General features: G+C 43.3%; 1 protein-coding gene across 1 annotated transcript in view; it reads right to left on the reverse strand.

Moving 5' to 3' along the window:
- Positions 1-3,856: 3,856 nt before the first annotated feature.
- Positions 3,857-17,937, reverse strand: part of LOC139374950 (isthmin-2-like) — a 56,360-nt gene continuing 42,279 nt past the window's right edge. The window contains exons 4-6 of the mRNA XM_071116222.1: positions 13,559-13,696; positions 12,867-12,935; positions 3,857-11,438 (exon numbers count right to left, since the gene is read on the reverse strand). Of these exons, the coding sequence (XP_070972323.1) occupies positions 10,921-11,438; positions 12,867-12,935; positions 13,559-13,696 (725 nt within the window). The 3' untranslated portion in view covers positions 3,857-10,920. The remainder of the gene's footprint in view (positions 11,439-12,866; positions 12,936-13,558; positions 13,697-17,937) is intronic.

Raw genomic sequence — 17,937 nt, forward strand, 5'->3', positions numbered from 1 at the left:
TCTTTCCAAAGCTGTCAATTATATGCATAGTCGAGCATCTTTTCGTGACAAAATATCTTGCTTAAAATGGGAACGTTTTTCATCCAAAAATGAAATACTGCCCCCAGAGGTTCAAGAGGTTAAATTCTGACCAGTTTCCCAGTCCCTGCCAATGAAAAACATCCCCACAGCATGATGCTACCACCACCATGCTTCACTGTGGGGATGGTGTTCTCGGGGTGATGTGGGGTGTTGTGTTTGCGCCAGACATAGCGTTTCATTGATGGCCATAAAGCTCAATTTTAGTCTTATAAGACCAGAGTACTTCTTCCATATGTTTTTTGCTGTTTGGTGTTTGCTTTTTCTTTCTTTAAGCAATGGCTTGCTTTCTGGCCACTCTTCCATAAAGCCCAGGTCTGTGGAGTTTACGGCTTGAAGTGGTCCTATGGACAGATACTCCAATCTCCGCTTCAGGGTTATCTTTGGTCTCTTTGTTGCCTCTGATTAAGCTTTGGTGGGTGGCCAACTCTTGGCAGGTTTGTTGTGGTGCCATATTCTTTCATTTTTTTTATAATGAATTTAATGGTGCTCCGTGAGATGTTCAAAGTTTCTGATATTTTTTCATAACCCAACCCTTTGTCCCTGACCTGTTTGGAGAGCTCCTTGGTCTTCATGGTGCCCCTTGCTTGGTGGTGTTGCAGACTCGGGGGCCTTTCAAAACAGGTGTATATATGCTGAGATTGTATGTGTCACGGTCTTCCTCCTCTTCTTCTGAAGAGGAAAGGCGAGAAGGATCAGAGGACCAAAACGCGGCGTGGTATGTGTTCATGAGTATTTAATAAAAGAAAGCACTGAACACTGAATACAAAACAATAAACAAATAACGACCGTGAAGCTACAAATGAGACCTGTGCTGACACAAGCCACTAACATAGACAATCACCCACAAACAAACAGTGCAACCCACAACTAATGACACCTGCCTCTGATTGAGAACCATACTAGGCCGAAACATAGAAATCCCCAAATCATAGAAAATCAAACTCACGCCCTGACCATACTAAATAATGAATACAAAACAAAGGAAATAAAGGTCAGAACGTGACAGTGTGACAGATCATGTGACACTTAGATTGCACACAGGTGGACTTTATTGAACTAATTATGTGACTTCTGAAGGTAATTGGTTGCACCAGATCTTATTTAGGGGCTTCATAGTAAAGGGGTTGAATACATATGCATGCACCACTTTCGTTTTTTAAATGTTTATATATATATAATTTTTTGAAACAAGTCATTTTTTTCATTTCACTTCACCAATTTGGACTATTTTGAGTACTTTCATTACATGAAAACCAAATAAAAATCAATTTAAATTACAGGTTGACATGCAACAAAATAGGAAAAATGCCAAGGGGGATGAATACTTTTGCAAGGCACTGTATTACTGCACTACACCCACAATAACATCTACTAAGCATGTGTATGTGACCAATAACATTTGATTTGATTTGATCCTGGTACACCAGGTTTCTCCCTTCTCATATAGACTGATACCATTCAATTCAATAATAAAAAAATGACAATACAAGTAAAAGTTGTGTCTAGTAAAAATGTAACGCCGAGTGCCAGATCTCTCTCCAGAGAGATGTATCTATGAGCTAAAAAACATAAATAAAAATGTTTGCTGGAATGGCTAATTGTTTTACATACACTACCGTCACTTAGAAATGTCCTTGTTTTTGAAAGAAATGCACATTTCCTGTCCATTGAAATCAAATCAAAATCAAATCAAATCAAATGTATTTATATAGCCCTTCGTACATCAGCTGATATCTCAAAGTGCTGTACAGAAACCCAGCCTAAAACCCCAAACAGCAAGCAATGCAGGTGTTGAAGCACGTTGGCTAGGAAAAACTCCATAGAAAGGCCAAAACCTAGGAAGAAACCTAGAGAGGAACCAGGCTATGAGGGGTGGCCAGTCCTCTTCTGGCTGTGCCGGGTGGAGATTATTACAGAACATGGCCAAGATGTTCAAATGTTCATAAATGACCAGCATGGTCAAATAATAGGTCTGGTACAGGTAGCACGTCCGGTGAAAAGGTCATTCCATAGCTGCAGGCAGAACAGTTGAAACTTGAGCAGCAGCACAGCCAGGTGGACTGGGGACAGCAAGGAGTCATCATGCCAGGTAGTCCTGAGGTATGGTCCTAGGGCTCAGGTCCTCCAAGAGAGAGAAAGAAAGAGAGAAAGAGAGAATTAGAAAGAGCATACTTAAATTCACACAGGACACCGGATAAGACAGGAGAAGTACTCCAGATATAACAAACTGACCCTAGCCCCCCGACACAAACTACTGCAGCATAAACACTGGAGGCTGAGGCAGGATGATACCCCCGGACAGGGCCAAACAGGAAGGATATAACCCAACCCACTTTGCCAAAGCACAGCCCCCACACCACTAGAGGGATATCTTCAACCACCAACTTACCATCCTGAGACAAGGCCGAGTATAGCCCACAAAGATCTCCGCCACGGCACAACCCAAGGGGGGGCACCAACCCAGACAGGAAGATCACCTCAGTAAAATAACATCAAGTTGATCAGAAATACAGTGTAGATAGACATTGTTAATGTTGTAAATGACTATTGTAGCTGGAAATGGCTGATTTTTAATGGAATATCTACATATGCGTACAGAGGCCCATTATCAGCAACCATCACTCCTGTGTTCCAATGGCACGTTGTGTTAGGTAATTTAAGTTGATCATTTAAAAAGGCTAATTGATCATTAGAAAACCCTTTTGCAATTATATTAGCACAGCTGAAAACTGTGGTGCTGATTAAAGAAGCAATAAAACTGGCCTTCTTTAGAGTAGGTGAGTATCTGGAGCATCAGTATTTGTGGGTTTGATTACAGGCTCAAAATGGCCAGAAACAAAGACCTTTCTTCTGGAACTCGTCAGTCTATTCTTGTTCTGAGAAATTAAGGCTATTCCATACGAGAAATTGCCAAGAACCTGAAGATCTCGTACAACGCTGTGTACTACTCCTTTCACAGAACAGCGCAAACTGGCTCTAACCGGAATAGAAAGAGGAGTGGGAGGACCCGGTGCACAACTGAGCAAGAGGACAAGTACATTAGTTTGAGAAACAGACACCTCACAAGTCCTCAACTGGCAGCTTCATTAAATAGTGCCGGCAAAACACACCTCTCAGCGTGAACAGTGAAGAGGCGACTCCAGGATGGAGTGTTTCTCCCTCATTATTAAGGGAGAGGGGGTGCTTTGGGGTGCCTCGTGGAGGAAGAACCAGGGGTGATATGGGAGCAGAGAGAGAGGGGTGGTTCTAGGGTGGATGATGTGAGGGGTGAGGTGGGGTATTATTTAGGGGAGTGATCAGGGCCCAAGGCAGCACCTGACTTGGCTGGTGTAGCGTCAGCCCTCCTCCTGGGGCAAGCATCCTAGCAACACCTAATGTGGAGGCAATTATATTATTACAGCTCCAGATGGCAGTTACACAGCCAGATAGCTATTCTGTGATAAGCTTACAAGACTCTGGTGTGCTACACTCACTTTCTCTGCTCTATTCAAATCTCTCTCTTAGCTTGATTAAAGTTTTTCTGTCTGAGCTCAATTTCTCTCTCTCTCTCTTTCTCTCTCTCGGATTCAAAGTTGCTTTCTTTCTCTCCTTCTACATTTGTCTCTCGCTTTCTTGTTTACCCTTCACTCAGTCTCTCTCGCTCACACTCTCTCTCTCTCTCATTCATCGTAAACATGAATGCCAAATGATCTTCTTTCATTTCTCTACCCTAATGATCGTATACAACCTGTAAACCTGAACATAAACACCAGTGGGACTAGCAACTTGTGGCAAAGTTAAATTTATTATATTTTGTCACAGCACATTTATAAGTCACAGAGAAGAATGCTGAGCAGTTGTTTGATTGAGGGTTACATGGTGTGGTGTGGTGTGGTGTTAGAGAGCAGTGTTTCTCAACCTTTTATGTGATCTCTGAGATTACGGCTGTTATTAAAGGCAATGTTACCGATTAAGTGAAGATCGCATCAAGGTAAACGCTGCAGATGTCGTCTCAATAGAAATTACCTTTAAATGTAAAGTGAGCTAACACGGATCTAGCGAATCTAGGCCTAACACTAGCAATTGAGAACTGATTAAATAGTTGTTAGCTAACCATCTGAGGGAATGGTTAGAAACAGTAACAGTCCACATACTAGGGGTGTATCAATGTTCTATATCAATGGGAGAAACACTGGTATAGAGTGAACACATTCCCTTTTCATGTAACAAAGACCACATTGGGGATGCTCTCAATAGTGCATCTTCATACGATTAATTTCAATAAATACTATACAAAAAATGTATCTAAGACCGAGATAAAAAACATGACATATGCTGAAAAAAGTACATACCCTTTACAATTAGCTATAAAAACGGAACAATTTACAAAAATGTTGGTACACTGCACTGTGTATTACATACAGTATATATTTCATTATGAGTTTGTATATACATGTATATTATTTACTTATGCTTTTAAATAAAGTGCCTTTCTTAAAAAAAAACATGTTTACAAAAATGATACCTTATCTTTTCAAAATAAAATATTCCTGATAAAAAAAGGTTTGCAACGTAAACTTTCAAATGTAAGGCCAAGACGAGACAGCTCCAAAAAGACTAAAGTATTTTTTCCATGACAAAAACAACAAAGAATGTTTCGAATTGAGAAACAGCATTGAAGTTGGCCAATGATAAATAGCACAATGAAACACGTTGCCAACTGCAGTGTACTAGGAACATTTCTCCCATAAACCCATGAACTTTAAAACAGATGGTTTTGCATCATCATCACCCCATTGGTTTGGAAGAAAAGTAAACACAATCATTGTATAATCGTTGCACTTTATTCCCTTCTCACAAGCTCTATCACCTTAACATTTCCCTTTGCTAAATAGGTAAAAGGTCCAACAATGAGACAGAATCTGTAAGGTACATGGAAAAGAGTCAAGCAATTCATACTGTGCTGAGTGGATTTAACAGTGGCCATTGAAAAATAGTCAGTTTCATACTGTACAGAAACACTGTACAGAGAAAGAGAGAGGGCAAGAGGGAGAGGTGGCCCTGGCTTGCTTTCAAAATAAAATAACTTTGAGAATCAGGCCAATGTCAATACTTTCTAAGAAACAGTTCTGATAGCCAGCCTTCCATCCATCCCTCTCTCTTTTCCTCGTCTCTCTCCTTCTCTCCCTTTTCCTCTGTAGCCATACTTTACTCAGCACTCCTACAGAACACACATACACAGATATCTATCTACTGCAGCGGAGGCTCCTCCTCAGAGGAGGGGAGGACCATCCTTCTCAGTCATTTCATGGAAAAGAGTGAAAAGTTCTAAAGGTTATCCTTTTAAGATGATACTATACTACATTTATTCACATGTCACCAAATAACTGATTAAAACACACTGTTTTGCAATGAAGGTCTACAGTAGCCTCAACAGCACTCTCTGGGATAGCACCATGGTGTAGCCGGTGGACAGCTATTTTCCGTCCTCCTCTGGGTACATTGACTTCAATACAAAACCTAGAACAATGGATTAGAGTGATCTTTAAGAAATCATTCACTGCCTTTTTTTTTGTTGAGTGCAAAAATTAAGGAGAAGCAGCAAAGAGAGCGAGAGCGAGAGCTAGCTCTATTTCTTATTTTTCATTTTCTTTTTACTTTCATTCGCTTAGCTAGCTAATTCAGTTAGCTAATTTAGCCTACTCAAACACCCGGCACAAACAGAAGCATGCTATTTATGTTAGCTATCTGGCTAAGGCTATCCAATACTGGAACTCTTCCAAGTCAAGGTAAGTGGTTTAATTAATTTATTGCCACGAGGCCCGCCGGTGTAACTGCTAAACTGCTTGATGTACACTGTACTGCGTGATTGTAGAGGGTTTACTAACACGTTAGTTCTAGTAGCTATGTTGACTATGACGTTAGCTAATATGGTGACAACGATGTAGGCTGTGTGTAGTGGTTAGCGATTATGGTATGAAGGTTTGGCTTGGAAAGTTTAATTTCGCATGGCCACAGACAGCTGTTGTGCACTGAAAGGGAAAAGGTGAGGGGAGGATAGCACGTAGATGCGAGAAGGAATTATACAATGAGCAAAGTGATGATTCTGTTTGTATGTGGCTGCTATGAAAGTGAACTGTGTGTGCGGGGGACCAGGGGTATTCATTCCGACGATTCTGTTGAAAAACGTTTCTTAAACGGAAATAAACGGAACGAAACGGGGATAAACCTACCTGAATTCGTCCAATAGAAACTCTCGTTTGCAGCTGTTTGGACTAATGATTACACCCTAGATTAGCTATATTCAGACAAGAGTGTGCAAGGCGGTATTGAATGTCTGTCACCTTGATTACTCCAATTTGTCTCTCGATCTGTTAGAAACTTTCATTCATAGACTAGGTTGTAGCAACCTCATGATAGATATAGGGAAAATGCAAGTATCATGTAGCCTAAACCTATTCATGTTACATTGAATGGAATATGAATGACAGTCATCCAATATGCTTTAATAGAAATAAGGCCATTGCGCATAAAAAAAAGGTCCTCCCTAATCTTAAATGGCACCAACCGCCACTGATCTACTGAATATAGACTAGGCCCCTCTAGCCCTTTAGAAATACACACACCGTGACTAGATAGCATTAGAAACACAATCATTCAGAACCTAGAGGTCCTCTGAAAAACATACACGCTTGCATGTGCATACACACAACACAGAGTACATTCCTAGGACAGAGAGATATGCTGTGAGGGTCAGTGGAGGCTGCTGAGGGGAGGACAGCTCATAATAATGGCTGGAATGGAGTGTAATGGCTGGAATAGAGTGAATGGAATGGTATCAAACACATGAAAACCATTATTACTACGAGTAGTCCTCCCCTCAGCAGCCTCCACTGGGTGCAGTGGGTGTAGTGTAGTGTAATGTGATGGTGAAACCTGAGGCAGCAGCAGGCAGGCTGGAGAGCCATGCAGCAGTGTGAGTCTGAGCTGTTAATGCCATGAGGATTCAGGGGGTTTTCACAGCTGGGCCCCAATGGAAGATGAACCCAGTGTAGTGTGAAGGTATCCATTACTCCATGCCAAACACAGTCAGAATGGACTCAATTAAAGAGGGACTTCGTCCCAAATAGTACCCTATTCCCTTTATAACGCACTACTTTTGACCAGGGCCCTGCCCATAGGGTTCTGGTCCAATAATGTGCACTATATAGGCATTAGGCTGCCATTTGGGACAAATTCCCTCTTTAATTGAGTCCATTCTGACTGTGTCTGGCATGAAGTAATGGATATCTTCCAGGGACTGTGGATGGTTAACTGGTCATATCCCAACGTACACTCCTCATATGAATCACTGCATTACTTTGTCTGTGTTCACTTGACTGTGTGTTTGGTGGTGATATGAAGCAACAATGTGATGGTCAAGGCAGTTTGAGTCCATAGGAACACATCACATTCAATGACAAGGCTTTGGATACTATGTGATTAAAATCTTCAAAATCCATGTAAAACATCACAGCACAATTGAAAAATATATGGCACATGGAAACCAAACGAGGGTGGTCTGCGGTGATAGGTGGGATGGGCTGAGAGTGGCTGAGGGGTGGGATTAAAGAGCTCATGTTCGGTAATGTATTATTGTCATGTGATTGCTATATATCAAAGTACCATGTATGTAAAATCTATATGTGCAATGTATGTATGTATATGTGCAATGTATGTACAGCAGAAATGCTGTAAAAAACAAAAAATATATTTGTGTCCTCAGAAGGGGGGGGTTAAGGGGAAAAAAAGGGTGAAAAATGGCAAGGCTTTGATCAGAGAATGTGGACAAATGTTACCAGCACCGTGTCTCAACAGATGAAGGAGAACGCATGTCATACTGCTGTTTCATCTGAGAGAATTTGATGGAAAAAAACGTTGTTCATACCAGAGGCTGTAACGCTCTTCTCATATTATGTTCGTCAGTGTGTCTGAGTCCAACTACTACAGCCCTCTGTGTTCTTATTGTGATTGGCATCTTGATGAATTGGGATCTCTGTGAAGTTTCTAAACGCTATTCGCTTAACTGGCTTCGATATGGCAGAGTGCAGGATGTTGAGGGAATACTGGAGGGCTGCCTGACTCTGTGTGTGTGTGTCTGTGTTTGTCTTTAGTGACGGCCCGATGACAACCTACAGAGAATTCCCCTATGCCAACTTGAGTCAGCTATGAATGGGCATGGATGAGGGCGAGGGAGAGAGAGAGGGAGGGAAGGAGAAAAAGAGCAAGCAAGCTACCGGCTCCCACAGTCTCACGTCAGAATTAGACTTTCATCCATGTTTCTTAAACGTCAAATTTAGAAGTTGTTCCAAATGTCAAATTTCAAAGTGTTTAAGGTTAAGCTTAGGCATTAACTCCAAATTCTTAGGTTAGGCAGTAACTCTGAATGGTTAAGGTAAGTTTGAAGGTTTGGGATACCCTTCAAAACAAAAAGACTTTCCATTGCTGGTTCTGAACTTGCAAACGTGCAACACCCAATCCCTGTCCACAACACAACACCATAGCAAAACCAAAAACCTACTTTGGTAACAGTGCTCACTATTGCTCCTAGTGGCCGGTTTACACATCATTTCCCGACATCGTCAGATGTGGATGGACATCGAACATGGACTTGTATCACGGGTGACCTGGCTGCAATTAGAGTATAAAAAAAGGGAAGCTAAGATAAGGCCTGTGTGGCTCAGTTGGTAGAGCATGGCTCTTGCAATGCCAGGGTTGTGGATTCATTTCCTACGGGGGACCAGTATGAAAAAGTATAACGATTGGATGCACTCACTACTGTAAGTTGCTCTGGATAAGAGCATCTGCTAAAAAAAATAAGAGAGAGTAACCGAGTGTGTAACACCAAAGGTTGTGTGTTGTTTCTGCTGTTGTCATTGCAGTGTGGAGCGGGAGAGCTGTCCATCAACACTATTCTTTCAGGACGTGTTCAGCCTCAACATCTCTCAATGGCACTCAGTCTGATAACCAGGGTTAGGATTAAGACCTTAAAACAACACCAGGCATCAAGACAGGGTGGAGGGGGAGAGGCAGCAGGTCTTGGACACCAGTGAAGGGGAGAGCTCTTCAAAGGGTTCCACTGTTTACAGAGATGTCTCTCCACTTCCCCTCTGCTCAACTCCCACTCCTCTCTGGAGAAAGGACCTCCATGCATCAACTGAGCCCAGACACCCCTCCCCTCAGCCCTCTCCTGCACCTTCACTTCTACCTCCAGCCTCACTCCATCTTCCCCTTCACCCCTGGAGAGTCCAAGTGTCTCTCTCCTTTCAAGGCCCCCTACCAAGGGTTTTCCTCTCTCCCTCTCCACCGGCAAATCTACGACTGTCTCTCCGGGTGTCTCGGGTTGCGAGGAATGCAACACCGTGACTTGTTAACAGGCGATAAAAGGAAAACATCTCAATACGATTCAATTATGGATCAGATTAAACGATGGAGCAATCCTTAGGAGGAAAACAAGCGGTATGTCTCTCGATGAGAGAGAGAAAGAGAGAGAGAGCGACAGAGAGACCTTCAACAATGTATTTTTTAGGATTAGCTAACCATGACCCAATGCAACTTTATCTGACGGAGCATTACGGCCAAATTGCTCAGGAGGATGAGTATCTGGTCCTCTGATACTGGATATGACTGGATGAATAACACAGTAGAGTTCTAGGGGTCAACATCTCCAAAGAAATATGTGGCTTGACATGAAATAAGAAAGTAAGAAAAGCACAATGCATCTTGGGCCTGTGTTTGATCAGTCTGTTTTTTTTCTTCCGACTGGAGTGGGGCCAGGAGAGAGAGAGAGCGTTGGGGAGAGAAATAGAGAGAGATTGAGAGAGAGAGAGAGAGAGAGAGAGCGAGAGAGAGAAGGGAGAGAGAGGTGGATAGAAAGAAGACAGAGATTGTGAGAGAGAGCTTCAAGTCTAAGACAAACAACAACTAACATTCTGTGTTGAATTCATCCCCATTTTAGCAGCTTGACAGGAATTCCTTTCATGAGACATCAGAGTATTTGAGTAAATACAATACAGGCCCAATATGAGTCCAATAAATACACTATCCATGTTCTCCATGTTCCTTCAGGGGTTCTGGAACAGCTCATGGCAACCCCTGAGACATCCCATCCCCCTGTACCCATCCCCCCATCCATTTTCTCAATAGCAGCAGCACATGTGAGTCTATGGGGTGGTGGGTTGAGGGGTGTCAGAGAGAACTAGGACAATCTCATTGCAGTCTCTCCCTCTTTAAAATGTCCCAACGTTTACAAACCAGTGTTTTTTTCTTCTTGTTTTTTGAGTGTAGCCCAAAAAAAAAACGCTCTCCAAAATTCGGACTTTCACAAGCAATAAATTACCAGTTAGAAAATAGTTGTTTTTTCTCTTCCCGTAACACCACAGTAAGTCATCCACGGGAAAGCATATTCCAATTGGCAGGTGGATTCTGATGAGTCATCCAATGAAGAAACGCTTGATGGTGATGATGTCATAACAACGCGCCATTAAGACGTGACGATCATAGAGTTTTCCCACGCACACCAGATAAGAGTATTCAACTTAAAAATAAATAAAACAATTTAAAAAAGAGTATTCAACTTGACTCAATTTTGGATGGGTCAAGCCTGACTAGAAAAATGTAGGTGTTCACTAAACTCTGTGCCACAATGTGACCAAACATTGAATAAGGGGGAGGGGATGTCCAGGTCTCCTTTCATCCAAAGCAACTGATAGTTAACACAATATATTCAGTATGTGGCCCATGCCCAAATCTAATAGAGCCATTGGAACCACGTGTGTCTCTCCCCACTCAGGATCTCAGTACTCCTCCCCCTTTCCTCCCTCAGTACTCACGGGCCTCCTCTAGCTCAGCCTGGTACACGTCCTCTGTGGGGTTGTGGGCACACTGCAGCCCGTTGTTGGGCGGCCTCACAGAGTGGAAGCGGCTCCAGTCCCCTTTACACAGGATCCAGGGCAGCACGTCCACTTTGTAATGCAGCTCCGGTGAGAACTCCGTACTGATGAGGTTTGGCGCGCCCGCCCCTTTCCCCCGTGTGATCAGCTTCATGTGGTCACCGTAGCAACAGTGCTGCGCGGCCAGCGTGGTGCTGTCGAAGGAGAGCATGGAGCGTGTGCAGAAGCGGGCAGAGGGCTTGTAGATGTCCAGCCGTTCTTTGGGGCCGGAGGCGTCACGCCAGCGGTAGGTCTTACGCAGAGTCTTGTCGAAGATGTTGACGGCACTGTAGACGGCCTCGGACGGGTAGGAGCAGGGGCAGCTGGGTAGTTCGGTCAGCACCTGGTGGAGGTACTTCTGGAGAAAGTCGTTCTTACAGCTCAGCCACTTCTCACAGCTGTCCACGTCTGGGGAGGAGAGAAATGATACAGGAGTCAACAGATGATGAATAATCTATCAATCAATACCACAACAGTCAATAGGCCATCAACAAGGATCAATCAAGGATCAGCAGAACTCAATTAACTATCAATAAGCACAGAAACATACACTGTAAGCACCTGCTACTGTAAGTGATGCACACATATAGAGTTGAATCGTAGCTTGAGGCACACACACAAAGCGTGAACTTTCGCACAAATCACCCATTGACATCTATGCATGATTTGTGTGAAACATCACATTTTCAATGCGTATATAAATGAAAACTGGATTCGGACCATATTTAGCACATTTTCCACAACATAGAATACATACAGTATATATACCTATGAAATACTAAATCAAATCAAATCAAATCAAATTTTATTTGTCACATACACATGGTTAGCAGATGTTAATGCGAGTGTAGCGAAATGCTTGTGCTTCTAGTTCCGACAATGCAGTAATAACCAACAAGTAATCTAACTAACAATTCCAAAACTACTGTCTTATACACAGTGTAAGGGGATAAAGAATATGTACATAAGGATATATGAATGAGTGGTACTACAATGCATACTAATCACGGAAATCAACCGCTCTCTTTCAACAGCTCAGGTTTTGGCCATAATAAAAAGATGACTTTCGGGAAGGATTATAAACTAAGACAGCATTGGTAACTCTGAGGAAACCAGAGAGACTTTCCAAGCATAAAGGAGTGATTTCAGCGCGTTAAAACCCATTACTTTGAACCGGGGGGCTGCAAAGCTCTCAAAGACCACGGAGAGCGAACGAGAATGGGTTCAAAAACAAAGCCATAGTCGGTGCTAGAGAATAAAATGTTGAAGGCTGCGGTCAAATTGGAACCTATTCATTATAAACATTTATGTTCCGTAGTGGATTGGGGAAAGAGCAAAAACAAAAAACTTATGACACTTTATCTTGTTATGTTTTTGTTGCATATTCTTTGTTATTTTTGCCCAGAGTGAAAAGAGCTATCCCTTTCACTGGCCTGTGCAGAGCAATAAAAGACAAACTAAAAAGCCATTCAAACATTTCTTGAAGGAACAGTTGGGTTTTTCATGGGCTTTGTAACAATCTCGGTAGAGGGAGGGAGAATTCTGACTACCCCAACTGGACTCCTGCAGTCTCTCTATGATTGGAGCCCCAGTAGAACAGTTTAAACCTCCCTAAACGGAACAGACCATTAAGGCCCCCCAAATACTAGAACAGACTGTTGGCTACAGAAAAAGGGACAACCAGCTAATACACAGCCACGCACACACACACACACACACACACACACACACACACACACACACACACACACACACACACACACACACACACACGCAAACACACAAACACACAAACACACACACAAACTTGTCATATACACATTTCAACAAACATACTTGTGTCAAGGGGGTCAGTGCCATTTGTTGTCTCCAGAGGTATCATCTCAGTCACTGCTAACAGGTCATCTACAGAGAGAGGGGACACAGACACTGGTTAAGAAACCTGCTGAATGGATAGCCTCATACTGTAGGCAAAGGAAAAAAATGGTTTCTGAGTAGCTGTTGATATGACTAGGGGGACTGTCTATGCCCAACACAACACACGCACACGCACTCACACTTGCACACACACCCACACACACCTTCCTGGGTAGCAGTACGAGCCTTCATTGAGCGTTTTAAAACAGACATGGAGCTGTGTACACACCAGGACTCTGCAGGGGAGCAACAGAACAGGCAGCACACTACTAAACACACTAACAGAGATAAACATCACGTTTGTCCAAGTCCAAACTGTACGGATATAAATAGCCCTGTTCTAGAAGCATCAGGCAGACCTATTAGGAAAAGCCTAATGGTACGATCGCTGTAGAACTGATCACTAATATGTGAAAGGCTGGATACGTTTTAGCCTGTTGCTTTAACACGTATAAAGTGCTTTGAAATCAGTGATCATGAAGGAAAGGCGGCACACGGAGGATGCTATTTGGAACTACTGGGACCCAACCAGAGACAGGCAAGGTCTGATGACATCACACAGCCACGAAACATGGCCATTGTTGATGACATTACATCCGTGTCTCTCTCACCTGGGCATCTGTCCAGGTCACAGGTCCGGGACTCGGTCGCCGTGCACGCGTAACCACATGAACGGATACGTTTCTGGTTGCCGTGGCCACAGGTGACACTGCATGGTGACCAGGCGCTCCACTCCTCCTCCTCGTACTCTGAGATGGAGGGATGAGAAAGAGGGAGACGGAGAGATGAGAAAGGGGGGGAGAAAAAAACAAAGGGTTATATTAGAGGAGTGCGGTATGTCTTTGAAGTGAGCCAAGTGAATTCCTGACCCAGCTGGTGAGAGCGTTATGCAATAAAGCAGCAACGACCAAACATGTTTGGAGCTACAGTAGAGTGTTCATCTGTCAGCTCTAACATGCATACATAAACCTTCTTCAATGTGCTGGTTGTGGCAGGAACAACTGAGTATCTTAGCATCTCAGGAACAACATAGAACAAAGTAGACACCAGGAACAACCGTGTCTTGGAGCGGACCAAAAGACCACACTTCAAAAAGCTAAGGAGGCTTCAGAAAGGAGTGAGAGTCTTTTTCATGAGGCTGTAGCTGGTGGCTGTCATTAACTTCACTAGGGCTGTAGCTAGTGGCTGCCATTGACTTCACTAGGCCTGTAGCTAGTGGCTGTCATTAACTTCACTAGGGCTGTAGCTAGTGGCTGCCATTATCTTCACTAGGGCTGTAGCTAGTGGCTGCCATTAACTTCACTAGGGCTGTAGCTAGTGGCTGCCATTAACTTCACGAGGGCTGTAGCTGGTGGATGTCATTGACTTCACTAGTGGTGTAGCTAGTGGCTGCCATTAACTTCACTAGGGCTGTAGCTAGTGGCTGCCATTAACTTAACTTGTGGTGTAGCTAGTGGCTGCCATTAAATTCACTAGGGCTGTATCTAGTGGCTGCCATTAACTTCATTTGTGGTGTAGCGTTATGCAATAAAGCAGCAACGACCAAACATGTTTGGAGCTACAGTAGAGTGTTCATCTGTCAGCTCTAACATGCATACATAAACCTTCTTCAATGTGCTGGTTGTGGCAGGAACAACTGAGTATCTTAGCATCTCAGGAACAACATAGAACAAAGTAGACACCAGGAACAACCGTGTCTTGGAGCGGACCAAAAGACCACACTTCAAAAAGCTAAGGAGGCTTCAGAAAGGAGTGAGAGTCTTTTTCATGAGGCTGTAGCTGGTGGCTGTCATTAACTTCACTAGGGCTGTAGCTAGTGGCTGCCATTGACTTCACTAGGCCTGTAGCTAGTGGCTGTCATTAACTTCACTAGGGCTGTAGCTAGTGGCTGCCATTATCTTCACTAGGGCTGTAGCTAGTGGCTGCCATTAACTTCACTAGGGCTGTAGCTAGTGGCTGCCATTAACTTCACGAGGGCTGTAGCTGGTGGATGTCATTGACTTCACTAGTGGTGTAGCTAGTGGCTGCCATTAACTTCACTAGGGCTGTAGCTAGTGGCTGCCATTAACTTAACTTGTGGTGTAGCTAGTGGCTGCCATTAAATTCACTAGGGCTGTAGCTAGTGGCTGCCATTAACTTCATTTGTGGTGTAGCTACTGGCTGTCATTAACTTCACTAGTGGTGTAGCTTGTGGCTGCCATTAAATTCACTAGGGCTGTAGCTACTGGCTGTCATTAACTTCACTTGTGGTGTAGCTTGTGGCTGCCATTAAATTCACTAGGGCTGTAGCTAGTGGCTGCCATTAACTTCCCTTGTGGTGTAGCTAGTGGCTGCCATTAACTTCCCTTGTGGTGTAGCTAGTGGCTGCCATTAACTTCCCTTGTGGTGTAGCTAGTGGCTGCCATTAACTTCACTAGGGCTGTAGCTAGTGACTGTCATTGACTTCAGTAGTGGTGTAGCTTGTGGCTGCCATTAACTTCACTAGGGCTGTGGTATGGTGCTCTAGAACAGAGTTTCTCTATCCTGGTCCTGGGGACACAAAGGGGTGCACATTTTAGTTTTTGCCTTAGCATTAACACACCTGATTCTAATCAAAGGCTTGATAATGAGTTGCTTATTTGAATCAGGTGTATTAATGCTAGGGGGAAAAACTAGGGTCCCTAGGACCAGGATTGACAAACACTAATCCAGTACCTGCTTTAGCTCGTTCCACAGTATGATGTCTATAACAGAGAAAAACATACCTGCTATAGACATACTTTTTTCAATCTTTACTAATGACCTGCCACTGGCTCTGAGTAAAGCCTGTGTGTCTATGTATGCTGAGGACTCAATCGCCAAAAATAAAACAGACACTGTACCTCCTGTATTCTGATCTACTGTAGAACCTGTCAAGCGCAAGTGAATATCCTTAACAGACACAGACACCAACCTGCTATATTCTGATCTAAGACCTGTCAGGTAAAATTAATCTCCTTAAAAGAGACAGACACCAACCTGCTGTAAACTGAACTGGAATCTGTTTCTCTCTGTCTCAGTGAGACTTCATCCCACCACCAGAGACGCTTAACTGCTCCCTCAGTTTCCACACAGAAGTTAATGACGCGTGAATTAATATTGCATATTTTTCAGGAAAGTATAATCTCGCTAATGATCAGGAAATGGGGCCAGTTGGCAGGCTAGGGTGTGTGTGTGTGTGCGTGTGTGTGTGTGCGTGTGAGCATGTCTATGTACCAGTGCGTGTGTATGCGCGTGTGGATGGTTGTGTATCCGCAAGTGTGTGTGCTTGCCTGCTCATGCATGTGCCATTGTGTATGTGTGTGTGTGTTTCTCTTGGTTGTAATAAATATGTCAATGGCAAATTCAGCAGCATACAGTGGAGTGAACAAAGCCAAGACAAACAGTGCCCCAGGACAGCTAGCCCTGTACTAGGCTAGCTAATAGGTTTTCTGTTTCTCTAATGAACAATCAGTTCTTTCCCCCATGTTAAAAAGATTACAGACTCAGTGGAGGGAGGGGTGGAGGAAGAGAGGAAGAAAGAAAAGATGGAGAGACGTAGGAAAGAGAGCGACTAAAAAGTGAGGGAGAGTAATGGAAAAGATGAAGAAATAGAGAGGGAGAGGGTGAAAATTGAAGAGAAAGGGCAAGTGGAAGAAGATGGACATGGGGACACATGCTAGGTAGGACAAAGGGAGAGGTCGTGCAAAAGGAGAGCCAGCAAGGAACATACTCATCGAAGTGATCAAGGGATGGAGGCGAGAGAGAAGAACATAGAAAAAAGAGAAGAGACGAGAAGAGAAGAAAAGGAGATTAGTTCATCCAGCGTCCTGCTGCCTCTCCGGCAGTTAATATGTTTTTGGCTAGTTGCCGTTGGTTGCTAGTTTGGGGCTAATTGTGAGCTCTGGGCCTGGTGTTGAATGAGATGGAGCCTTCTCCTGTTGGCAGACTACAGTGTGTGTGTGTGTGTGTCTGTGTGTGTGTGTGTCTGTGTCTGTGTGTGTGTGTGTCTGTGTGTGTGTGTGTGTGTGTGTGTGTCTTGAAGGAGCATTCTCATGTTGGCTGGCCAAGTCAAACAACACAAAGGTGTGGGTGACATGCTGCACTCCTCCACTCACTAACACTAATCCTGGAATGCTCTGTAGTCTCTGTAGCCACACACACACACACACACACCCACCCACCCACCCACCCACCCACCCACACACACACACACACACACACACACACACACACACACACACACACACACACACACACACACACACACACACACACACACACACACACACACACACACACACACACACACACACACACTGTCTCTCTTCCCGTCTTGTTCTTCCCTCCTTCATTCTGTTTCCTTCTCCCTCTTCCTCCTTGTCATCCCTCTCTCCATGTCTCTTTCTCTTAATAAACCCCACCTCCAACTCTCCCTTTCTTGCTCTCTTTCTTTTATGCCTCCTCTGCTCAACACACAAGATGGATTTGTATAAGGGTGTGACAAAACTGAGCACATAACATACATTATGGGTTCCTTAAATGTACAGTGCCAAATATAAACAAATAAGGTCTCCTAATGATAATGAACATGAATTTGGAAGATAGAAATGATTCAATTTTAAAGCACTAAACCCATCACTAAAGACGTCAGTCATACAAAAGTCATACTTAAATCCTAACTGGTTCTCTAGCAAATTAATAACAATGTCTCACCCCATGTTCAAGAATGCCCTTTTTCCCTTTATTCAGATTATAATAAATAATCTCCCAAATATTGCTATTTTTAAAACAAGCCATAGGTTGGTTGCAATTTATATTTAATTCACCAGAAAAAACAGAACAAATAATACAACTAATATTGTGGTTAAACTCAAATATACTAATAGATAAAAAATAATAAAAAAAGATAAAAAATAAAATAAAAAAAAGTATAATCTTTGTAAATTATATCATAAACAGGACTGGTGGAGTTATGTCACACATGCAGCTA

The sequence above is a fragment of the Oncorhynchus clarkii genome, chromosome 19 (assembly GCF_045791955.1).
Source record: "Oncorhynchus clarkii lewisi isolate Uvic-CL-2024 chromosome 19, UVic_Ocla_1.0, whole genome shotgun sequence".
NCBI lineage: Eukaryota > Metazoa > Chordata > Actinopteri > Salmoniformes > Salmonidae > Oncorhynchus > Oncorhynchus clarkii.